Consider the following 12,084-nt stretch of genomic DNA (forward strand, 5'->3'; position numbering starts at 1 on the left):
AATCTTTCTGGTCAGCCTCCAATCAAGATGAATTTAATACATGGAGTATATATATACACCCAAGTACATGTGCACATAGACATGCACGAATATATGGGCACTTTTTTTTTTTGCTATCACTCAAAGCAAACATTTTAGACAACTTTTGGAGGTTAACTTTTATCTAAAACAAAATTTTCACTGTGATACTAGGCACTAAACCCAGGTGCACTTTACCACTAAGGTACATTCCCATTCTAAATTATTTTGAGACAGGGTCTCCCTAAGTTGTGAGGGTCTTAGTAAGATGTCCCAGCTGGCCGTGAAACTTGTGATCTTCCTGCCTCAGCCTCCCAAGTGCTTGATTACAGGTCTGCACCATGATGCCTGGCTTAGAGGTTAACTTCTAAAAATATTTTATGTTAAAAGCTATTAAGTTTTCATTTCTAACTGCTTCTAATTACTCTCAAATGAAAACAAAAACACTGTTCACATTGAAGAAAATTCATCCTCCTGCATGAGTCAAAATCAAAACAAGCTGGGCACACTGGTGCATGCCTACAATTCTAGCAACCTGGGAGGCTAAGGCAGAAGAATTTCAATTTTAAGGTCAGTCTTGGCAAGTTAGTAAGACCCTGTCTCAAAATTAAAAAGGGTTGGTGATATAAGTCAGTGGTAAAGCATGCCTGGCTTTAATCACCATAAAAACAAAATCAACAAACTCTGAGTTAAAATTCACTGTGATCCTACATTCCTTTTCTAGGCTGGGCCAGGTACAAAAGTACTACTTAATGTAAGATAAAACACTACAGAGTATTTAAACACTCTGATGGACCCTGACATGAACACTGAAAGATGTGAGCTGGGGAGCCCAGTGGGATCAGCTCCCAGAAAAAAGTTTAGAAGTTCCCTGGAGTTGGAATATCAGTAAAGTTTTAAAATAAATAAAAATAAAGAAAGGAAAGAGGACTTATAGGGAAGGAGAAAATAAGAAACTGAGAAGAAAAAGCAAGTTATAACACCAAGGATGACAGCTAAGACCATCTGCTAGATAAGAGCTGGTTGGAAATAACAAAGCATCAAGGAAAAGTAGGGGGGATACCTAGAAAGTGTCTGGTTCACAAATGCCCAATACGTATTCCTGATGAAACCAACCAGGCTTCACAATAGCTAACTTGTTAATTTAAGCATAAAGAAATACTGGTAAAGAAAAAGGTAAGTTTAAATCTTGATTGCTCTTTTTAAAAATATGGCAAGAAACATGAAAATACTAACCAGTAAGCATGAGTACAGGTATCTGCAGATGAATTATACTGATCTAACCAGTGCACCAGGGCATCATCTGAGACTACCTATGAAAATAAAACAAAAATTCCATTGGAACAGTATTGCTTTGAGTGTCTAATCTGGTCTTTAACTCCAAAGGCAGACCAACTTAGAATCATCTCATACAGACAACCTAATCCCTGTTACTAGCTGAATTTGAATACCATTCAAAACTTTTGCTATTATAAACAGTTACTGATAATGAATTTCAAATAAGAATGGCTAGGAACAGTAATTTAAGGGAATACTAAAAAATAAAAACTAACCATAATATTAGGAAAAACAGTTACTTGCATTTTCTAGAAATCATTCCAAGACACAAGAAATGTAGCCCCACACTGACAAGGAAATCAAGTACTAATGAAGAAATCTCAATCTCACACATCTCTCTCTGCTCTTTAAAAAATTCTAACTCTTGTCCTCAGCACTGAAGTTACCTTACTGTCAACATGCACTGTTTCAAATCATCATCTTTTAAGTTCTTAACGGTCAATAACATTAAGACTGGGATATCAGTGTAACAAGATTTTCCTAGAAATTTCCTTTAAACAGTAACCAAATAAAAATTGACAATAATTTTATGTCTAGAAAATAGTTATTCTTGATATAATTTTATGTATCATAAAACAAATATTACTACAGAATGGAACACACAAATAAGAAAATACCTTCTTATATTTCTTTTTTAAGTCAGCATAAATTTCTAATTTGAGCTGTTTCCCAGTATTTGGTCGATAAACTAAGAAAAGTTTCTTTTTAGGGTTTACTTCTTTAACTAAGATTGCAGTTTTCTTGTTGTTCCTTATCTAGTGAAAGGGGAAAAAATGAGAGAAAACAAAGAGTTGATACTATAGACTTTAGAACACATTTTTGTTACATATTTCCAAATATAATCATTCAGAATATTCAAACACCTGGATAGGCATAGTGGTGCACTCCTGTAATACCAGCAACTTGGGAAGCTGAATCAGAAGGACCTTAAGTTCATGGTGAGACCCTTTCCAAAGTTAGTGGGGAAAAAAGGGCTTGTGCGCAGTCCAGTGGTAGAGCATCCTGAGTTCAAACTCCTCAGTAACCCACCCACACAACAAAAAAAGCCTATGAAACTTTGAGAAAGAACCACAACATGTGATTCTAGGAACTTAGGGCAGCTGAGGCAGGAAGATTACAAGTTGGAGGCCAGTCTAAGTAACTTAGTAAGACCCCATCTCAAAATAAAAATTAAAAAATAAAAAGGGCTAGGGATGTGACTCTGTGGTTAAGCAACCCTGGGTTCAATCTCCAGTACCAAAAAAAAAGAAAGAATAAAACACAGTAATGTTTAGTCTTTACACAAGGCCATAGCAGAGAGGCAGCTATAAAATTCTGACTAAAGACATAGGCTGGAGGTCATGGTACTCTTTAGAAAAATATCAGAAATAAGTTTTAAAGTATAAGTGTCCAATACAGACAGTTTTGCCTCCTCTATTCTCTGTACAGTCAAGCAGACTGATGGGGTGGGGGGGGGGAAATCAAGCGTATCACAATGATTATTATTTTTCATCTAGGTGCTATACATTAGGGAACCTCAGGAATTTTTTTATTCATTTCTGCTATATGTTTTAAATGTTTCATAAAAAGTGTTGAAAAGCTCTCTCAGTTACGGTAAAATTCAACCTCCTCCAAGATGTCTCCAGAAAGCCTTGTGCTCTCCATCAATGTGCCCAGGTGGTTTTGAGGTGAAATGAGACGAGGCATGATGTAGTTTTCTGTAAACAGCAAGGCTGTGACAGGAGAAAGCCACGATGCTGAGCAAATCAAGCATGATGAGGTATGCAGAAAAGGAGGACAATGGAGAAGAGATGGAATCAGGTCTATATCTTCACCCTTTTTCATTATTTTCTAGATGGGGTCTCAGTGTGGTGCCCAGGCTGGCCTTGGACTTCTGGGCTCAACTGATTCTCCTGACTCCGTCTCCTGAGTGACAGATATGTGTAATTCATTATTTTTAAGGTTTTTCTGCAGTACTAGGGATTGAACTCAGGTGTGCTCCACCGCAGGGCTGCGACCTCAGCCCTTCTCATTTTGAGGCAGGGTCTCAATAAATTGCCCAGGCTAGTCTTCCAAACAGCTCAGATTAAAGGTGTGCACCATACACAGTCCTAGCTTAATATTTTTGACTTTGTGAAGTCAAACTTATAAGTGGTACTTTAAGGAAAAGGAAATATTTCTTCTTTAATAAGGTATAGAACTTCCAGGCAATAATCTCCAGGATGGAAATGGAGGTAAAGTTTCAAAACACAAATGCTTCCCCACCTCCTACACACAATATAACAGTGCTCAATGAACTACTGTGATACGGCAAGTCTTACAATGATAAAAAGGTAGTATTTTACTTTCTTCTTCACGGACATTAACGATGCTTTGTCTTTTACCTGTTCAAGTTTTAAATATAATTACAGTAAAGTCACAAAATAGTGGTTAAAGTGAAAACTATACTTTCAAGTTTTCATCAGAGGATGTGAAACACATCAACTTTCCCTTAGAGAACATGCAACATCCTAATAAGTGTCATACTAACTAGTTACGATTACAAAATAAACCATCATGGTACAGTGGAAATAAGAGAGACCTAGTCACTGTTGCTTAAGGGTAGCACACATTATATACATTAAAAAGCATGTCTGCTTAATGCTGTGGAAGTTCAGAGACAAATGGCTGCCAATCCTAGGGCCACTGCTCCTGGGGTCCAGTAACCTACTGCCATGTGGGAAACCAAGGACCAAATACCACATCCTTCCATTAAATCAGAACTTTCAACTCAATCCACCAATGGTAAAATTCTGGCAATAATTTCAATTAAAAACAATAATAGCACCCTATTTGAACTAATTAATCAAAACTGCATTTAGGGGGAAATCTGAATAAAATAGGTTAACTATTAACATCCTAGTTTTGATATTATAGTCTTGCAAAATGTTACCACAAAGGGAAGGGCACAAAGTACACAAGGATTTTTTCAAAATCATTAATTATTTTTTCTTTTTGTATTAAGAACTGAAACTAAGAGGGCTTTACCACTGAGCTACATACCCAGTTCTTTTTCATTTTAAGACAGTTGCTGGGATTATAAGTGTGCACCACGACACCTGGCTCTACATTCATACAGATGCATGTGAATCCACAAGCCAATGAAAAAGTTTCCCTAGCACTGCTCAAAAATAAACAAGCCAGTTACAGATACTCAGGAGATTGCAGCAGGAGGATCACTTGAGCCCAGGAGTTCAAGGTCACCTTGAGCAACAGTGAGACCATCTCACATTAAAAAAAAAAAAAAAACCTCAAACCCCAAACTACAAACTAGAAGCCAGATGCTTTGAGGGTTCTACTCTAAATCAGGAACCAGCAAACTAGACCTGTGGACCAACACTAGCTTGAGACTCCTACGTTTATGTATGGTCCAAAGAAGGAAGGGAATAAAGAGAAAGAGAAAGGAAAGAAGTCAAAAAGAGAGAAAGGATATGCAACGTAGACCAGAGATGGCCTTCAAAACCTGACATAGTTACTATCAACTCAGTCTTTTACAGAAAGGTCAAGGGACTTTGGCTGTCTATGACAGAAGGTATATGGTCCCTTTAATGCGGTTATTTATTTATTTATTTTTGGCACTGCATATCCAACCCAGACCTGGTATAGTGCTCTACCTCTGAGCTACACCACCAGTCCCAGTGCAGTTGATCCAGGTCTTTACAGCTGTCTCTACATAAATATTTCCAAAATGTGAATTTACAACCAATGGAATATCATTCAGTCTATTCAAAAAGAAAAGAAGCTCCAATACATGCTATAAGAAGAATAAATCTGGAAGACATTATGCTAAGGGAAATAAGCCAGACATAAAATGGCAAATGTAGTATGATTCCACTTACATTAGTTGTCTAGAACAGATAAATTCATAGAGAAAGTAGACGATCATGTAGGGTAATGCGGAGTTAATGTGTTTGGGATAATTAAGTTTTGTGGGTAGGAAGAGGTTAGTGATAGCTGCAAAATACTGTGACTGTAATTAATGCTACTGAATTAATTTTGATCCTTAAAAATAACTAAAATGATAAATTTGTTATATTTCACAATTTAAAAAAATTAATGTAATATATCCCAAGTCATACCATCATATATTTAAGTGGATAAGTTGTATGGTATATGAATCACGTGTGAGTAAAATCGTTAGGAAAAAAAGAAGAAACAAAGAGAAAATCATGAATATTAAAGATCATCTAAAATGTGAACAGCAGAAGTTCTAGTAAGGGAGAAAGTCAAATTAGAACATAAAAAATGTTTCAAAAAATATATAATTCATAAAACTTTCTGAAATTAGATTTGAAACTACTGAAAGAGCATATCATATACCTGAGAACATAGTAAAAATAGTATGTTTAGTGTGTGTGTGTGTATGTGTGTGTGTATTTTTTTTGGTACCAGGGATTGAACCCAGGGGCGCTTAACCACTGAGCCACAACTCCGATCCTTTTTTATATTTTATTAGAGACAGGATCTTGCTGACTTGCTTAAGGCCATGATAAGTTGCTGAGGCTGACTTCGAACTCCAGATCCTCCTGCCTAAGCCTCCCGAGTCACCAGGATTACAGGTGTGCACCACTGTGCCCAGCAAAATTACTATATTTTAAAGAGAAAATCCTTTTGGCATTTAGGCCAAAGAACCAAATTAAAAAATGAAAGAAAATCAGAGCATCAGTAAACTCTGAATATAATCCTTTATCCCAGAACATAGTAGCACATTTAAAATGCCCAAGGGAAAAAAAATTGTGAACCTATGACTTTGTGAAAACATGTCTCTTAAGTATAGGGGCAGAGACAAACTCATCAGCTGGCAGGAACTCAAGGCAATACTCCCACAAGTCCTTCTAAATGAGCAGCAGACGGTCAACAATCAAACCCCCCAAGGCACATGAAGCATTATGAAGATTATAGAAAATTGTTGTATTATTTTAAAAAGGTTTGATTTACTAAGAATATACAAAAAGTATAAACTTGCATGTAGTAATGCCCCCTAAATATATTAAGTAAAAAAGTATGTAAAATGGATAAACATACAATAACAAGAATAAATCATCACAATAGACAGGAAACACAACCAGAAATGCACAAAATAGGGAAGCGGCAGATGCTAGCAAAAATATCACATATCTGAGCAGCCAAAATCCAAGGAGAAGTCGTACTTGCAGTGATAAGTAAAAGCCATCATCTGGTCCTGTCAGCTCTGCCCAAATTTTGGTTGCTTCCTCCCAGGACATTCCTCTCTCTACACTTATCTGTAATAGAAATTACAGGATTTAAATTAAATGAGCTTCTGTAAATGCCCACTGCACAATCGTCCTTGAACAGGAACACACTTTTCAGACTTACTGTGTATAATTCAACGTGGCCAGAGGTTGAATATCCTGGTGTCAGAAACTTCTTAACATCACTTTTCCTCACCTTTTCATCTCCAGAACCAAGATCTTGAATGAGAAAAAGCAACTTGTAAATGCTAAATGAACACTGATTAGGACACACGTGACATGTCAAAATTTCCCCACTTACCTAGGATTCCCATATCATATCTTCCATTTTTTTTGGCATTTTGAACAACTGCAGTAAGTGTGTCCGCAAAATACTGAAACAATGCATTCTGTTGATGCACCTCCATGCCCAGAATTCTATTTAAGAATTTTCCTATGTTATTATAATCTGCAACAAGATTACATGGACAAGTTCATGCATTCAAATATTAAAAATTTTTCTTCATCCTCTAGATCAACTTCAAGTTTCACTTTATCTTCAAAAGTCTTCCCTCTCAACTTTTATGCTGTCCCTACAATAGGGCTATAATTTGCTCATTTCTACCTTTAGCCATTAGCACAACTGTGTAGTACACACTCAAGAGATGTTGTAAATTGACTTTTTCCATCTTCAACTTTGCTGATGGAAAATATGAACACAATTTAGCACACAAGAATATTGATTCACCAACATTAAATCTTCACTTGAGAGCTGGGGATATAGCTCAGTTGGTAGAGTGCTCGCCTCACAAGCACAAGGCCCTGGGTTCGATCCCCAGTACTCAAAAAAAAAAAAAAAAAAAATCTTCACTTGACCTTGGAGCAGTGGCACACGTTTGTCATCCCAGCTAGCTGGGAGGCTGAGACAGGTGGATTATAAATTTAAGGCCAGCCTGGACAACTTAGTAAAACCCTGTCTTTAAAAAACAGGGCTGGGGATGAGTGGTAAAGTGTTCCTGGGTTGACTCCCTATTGTCATAAACACACAAAAAAACTTAGAACTCAGGTCTAAGTTCCATGAAAGCCAGTGAATCTCAACCTTGTCTGAATAACTGGAATGCTTATAAACTTTGGAAAACTACCAATATCTGTGCTTCTTGGCTCCAGTATTTTTTTACAAAGTCTAACAGCTGATCATATTTGTAGCCAGGGTTGAGAACTGTTGCTCAGTAGGCATAATAGATGTTTTATTTCATCTGAATAAACCATAGTAGCCAAAAGCACACAGAGTAGTCAATATTGCTGGATTAAGAACTACTGACGTGGGCTGGGGTTGTGGCTCAGTGGTAGCACAACCGCCTAGCACATGTGAGGCCCTGGGTTCAATCCTTGGCACCATATAAAAATAAAATAAAGGTATTGTGTCCATCTACAACTAAAACAATATGTATTAATAAAACTACTGATGCAGGCTGGGGGTGTGGCTCAGAGGTAGAGTATTTGCCTGGCATACATGAGGCCCGTGTTTGATCCCCAGCACCACAAGGAAGGTGCAAAAATAAAACAAACAAAAGAACAAAACTACTGACTTGATGCTTCCTCTTCTGTTGACAAAAACCAAATAAAACAAAATGGGCTTCATTAATAGAACAGTTACACGCACATGCAAAGTTAACAATATTACCTTTATCAAGAGTAAGAATTCCCGAGCGATCTTCTACATTGATTAGGCCGACTCCTATCAGTCCTTGTCGAACATCTATAAGAAAATAAACTTGTAATAAACCTTATTCAAATGATTCAATAAGCTGTTACCTAAATAATCTAACTAGATCAAGTCCTAGCATTAAGATCCAGCTTATCTGGGCATGGAGGTACATGCCTGTAAATCCCAGCTACTGGGGATGCTGAGGCAGGAGGATTACAACTTGGAGACCAACCTGGGCAAGTGAACAAGAGCTGTCAAAAACAGAAAGGGCTGGAGATGCTGCTTAGTGATAGAGCATCGGCCTAGCACATGGAAGATCCTGGGTTCAATCTCCAAGGACAGGGGGAAGGGGGGAAATTTCAATCTATATATCTTCCAAAATTCCAACTAGATGAATTAAGTGTACTCACAGTCCCCAAAGGTCTTCAGTCACTCCAAAATCCTACAGTATTCAAATCTCATAATATATTACCTTCATTCTTGTTTTTTCTTTCCTGGGGTACTGGGGTTCAAACCCAGGACCTTGTGCTTGCTAAGCAAGTGATCTACTGAATGTGTAAACCTCTGGCACTTCGTTAAAATATTTTTCCATAGTAGAGATCTTTCTCTAATCAGATGTCACCCCCAGAATCTCAACAATTTGGCACAATTAGCAGAATACTGATTAAATAATTCCATAAATTAATAACAATTCTTCAGATGTTACCATTATTGACAAACTTATGCAAAAGGTAAATAACATGCAGTCAATAAACCTTGAATTGTGATACTAAGACAGGAGTTTACAGATTTTTTAAAAATAGACTGGGAGTACAGTTCAGTGATAGGGCACATAGCTCAGCATGCACAAGGCCTTGGATTTAAACACCAGTACTGTAAAAGAAAGAAGAAAACCCAAACACCAAATACCAAAAGAAAAAAAGTATATAGGTTCCAACCCAAACTTACTGAATAAGAGTATATAAGCGAAGAGGGTCAATTTTGACCCAGACTTCTCCTTTTGGGAATCACTCCAACTGGGGAAAAATCACCTATTATGTAAGGATAGCTGTGTAAGTTCAGCACTTTTTCTGGTAGCAAAAAATAGGAAACCATCTGAATATAAGTAAGTGAATAAACTGTCAGATCATTATTGCCAAGGTATATGTGAGGGCCTAGATTTGATCCCCAGTACCACAAAATAAATGAATAAAATGAGTAAATAAAAGAAACCCCAGCAGTGAAGAGATATGGAGTGAGGTCAACTTCTGTGACTTCAAGGTTAAAGACAGAGTATTAACTCACCATTTTGGGAGAAGGGTTACTACAAATTGAGCCCAAGGGTGTTTTACCATAGAGCAATATCCATAGCCTCCCCCGTTTTGTACCAGGGATTGAATTCAGGGGCACTTAACCACTGAACCACATCCCCAGTCCTATTTTATTTAGAGAGATAGGGTCTCACTTAGGACCTCCATAAGTTGTTGAGACAGGCTATGAACTCACGATCCTCCTGCCCAGCCTCATGAGCTCCTGGGATTATAGGCGTGCACCACTGTGCCTGGCTCCACAGTTCATTTTTCATTTTTTTATTTTGAGATAGGATCTCACTAAGTTGCAAGGCTGGCCTTGAACCTCCCACCTCAGTCTCCTGGATAGCTGGAATTATAGCTATCCATCATAGTGCCCAACTTCACTAGACTTGGATACATACTAGTATGTCCTGATTTACTAGAAAGCACTTTCTAGTGAAAAATGTCAATTCTACAATTAAGTTACCTTGTACTCTCTTATTTTTCAAAATATTTTCATCGTTTTCCAAACTACTAAAACCTAGACTACTTATATTTATAGGGTGGGGAAAATACATAGAAAGTTTGGATTAAAAAATTTCTAAAGCACTCTGAAGGATTTTTTTAAATATGAAAATTTCAAAACATACAAAAAGAAGATGCTATGAGCCACATGTGCTCATCACTCAGTTTTTTGTTTTTTGTTTTTTCCGGGGGTTTGGGGGGTGGGGGTTTACCAGGGATTGAACTCAGGGGCACCTAACCACTGAGCCACACCCCCAGCCCTAATAGAGATAGGTTCTCACTGAGTTCCTAAGTGCCTCGCTTTTGCTAAGGCTGGCTTTGAACTCAAGATTCTCCTGCCTCAGCCTCCTGAGTCGCTGGGAGGCAAGCACCACCGCACCAGGCTCATTTAATGCTTGTCATTTCATCTACAGTCCCCAACCAAACCTGCCTCAGAATGTTTATGTTGGTATTTTTTTTAACATTAAAATGCAATTTTAAAAGGTATCTGGCAGAGTGGTTTATATTATTTTTTAAAAAACCACCCTCCTCAGGTAAGTTTAGTTTTGAACAACATGCAACAAATTCTACCAAGAGCAAAAGCACTTTCATACAATGAAGTTACTTATAACCAATATGTTTAATATAAAAAGTAAACTAAGTTCTCCAAAGTTTATGTTATGTTTGAAGAAAAATAAAAATTAAAAAAATGTTAGAAAAGATTTTAATATATACCTTTCAGTAAGTACTTTTTATGGTTATGACTTTTGTTATCAGTATTTTTAAAAATTACCTTTAAAGAATTCTCCGGGATAGTCTGGAGGTGGTGATACCATAGGAGAGTCCAAATTTACAATGGATTTCATAACAATTTCTAAAGCATTTCTTCCATACTGCAATAAAAACCAAAACATCTTAACCACTTTCAGCACTTGACACTTTCAACCACATGATCAGCTGAATAAACTATCACTGCACTGAAAAATTCCAAATTAGAAGTTCTCCATTATCTTTATGTATTTGATATGACAGTCAGTGCCTCCTACATGCTAGGCAAGTGCTCTCCACATCCCGGCCCTTTGTTATGCCTTTTCTACTGCCAAGATCAAGTCTATGAACAGAGTATTCAAGAAATAATAGTTTCCTTTACTTCCAGGAAGTTACATTTGATTCATTCCTATTTATTATATTTCTATTTCCCAACAGAAATGGAAAGATGACTATACTACAGCACGCTCACAAAGATTTAATATGTATTTGAAATCCTGTCTTACAGGAAGTCATAATATAAAAGCAAAAGTAAAACTGCAGGCAGAGTTTTCAATTTTATTTATTTATTTATGGCAGTAGTGGGGACTGACTCCATGGCCTCACACTTGCCAGGCAAGTACTCTACTACTGAGCTACATCCAGTCCATTTTCAATTTTAAACACTAATCTCTTTCCCTTTTGGCACTGCAGACACCATACATTTCCACAAGTTTTTAGAAATGCTGAAAGCTAAAACGTACCTTATTATCAAAGTTGAACCTGCTCAGGTCCCTAGATTCTGTTGCTCGCCTGTCACCATGTGTAAGGGCCCCCTAGGAAAACACAAAAATTTCCAATCAAGGTATGGTTAACCCCCTTACTAGAAGTCAGGTAACAGAGACTATCTTTTACACGCATACATACCACTCAAAAACTTACCAAACTCTCAAGTCTTTTAGCAACAATAGATGCAAATCTTTGTTCTCCTGCCAACTCAGAAATCAAAAAGACGTACTCGGGAGCAGTAACTTGGTTTGATCTATGAGTTCTTCCTGTAACGACATTTTCTTAGAGATCACTAATTCTGTTCAATAGAGACAGATATTCTGAGATCTTTTCCTAGCATTGAAAACTAAGCTTGTACTGAAAAATCCTTAAACAAGAGGGAAAAAAAATCAAAGAAATTTTAACATTTTCCACTGTTCCCCAAAAGTACATAACTGAAAATATTGACAAATGAAATGCATATTCAGATCAATACTTCCCCTTATGAGAGAACAGAACC

At 37.1% G+C, this 12,084-nt stretch overlaps 1 protein-coding gene across 5 annotated transcripts in view; it reads right to left on the reverse strand.

The window, feature by feature from the left end:
• Window positions 1-12,084, reverse strand: part of SBNO1 (strawberry notch homolog 1) — a 55,813-nt gene that overhangs the window by 6,816 nt on the left and 36,913 nt on the right. For all 5 annotated transcript variants that reach the window (XM_079150440.1, XM_079150443.1, XM_079150442.1 and 2 more), the window contains 9 exons: window positions 11,739-11,851; window positions 11,561-11,632; window positions 10,843-10,942; window positions 8,251-8,325; window positions 6,889-7,035; window positions 6,712-6,806; window positions 6,525-6,617; window positions 1,974-2,111; window positions 1,255-1,331 (listed from right to left, as the gene is read on the reverse strand). In XM_079150440.1, coding sequence (XP_079006566.1) covers window positions 1,255-1,331; window positions 1,974-2,111; window positions 6,525-6,617; window positions 6,712-6,806; window positions 6,889-7,035; window positions 8,251-8,325; window positions 10,843-10,942; window positions 11,561-11,632; window positions 11,739-11,851 — 910 coding nt within the window. The remainder of the gene's footprint in view (window positions 1-1,254; window positions 1,332-1,973; window positions 2,112-6,524; window positions 6,618-6,711; window positions 6,807-6,888; window positions 7,036-8,250; window positions 8,326-10,842; window positions 10,943-11,560; window positions 11,633-11,738; window positions 11,852-12,084) is intronic.

Source organism: Sciurus vulgaris (assembly GCF_902686455.1).
Source record: "Sciurus vulgaris genome assembly, chromosome: 8".
NCBI classification, from domain to species: domain Eukaryota; kingdom Metazoa; phylum Chordata; class Mammalia; order Rodentia; family Sciuridae; genus Sciurus; species Sciurus vulgaris.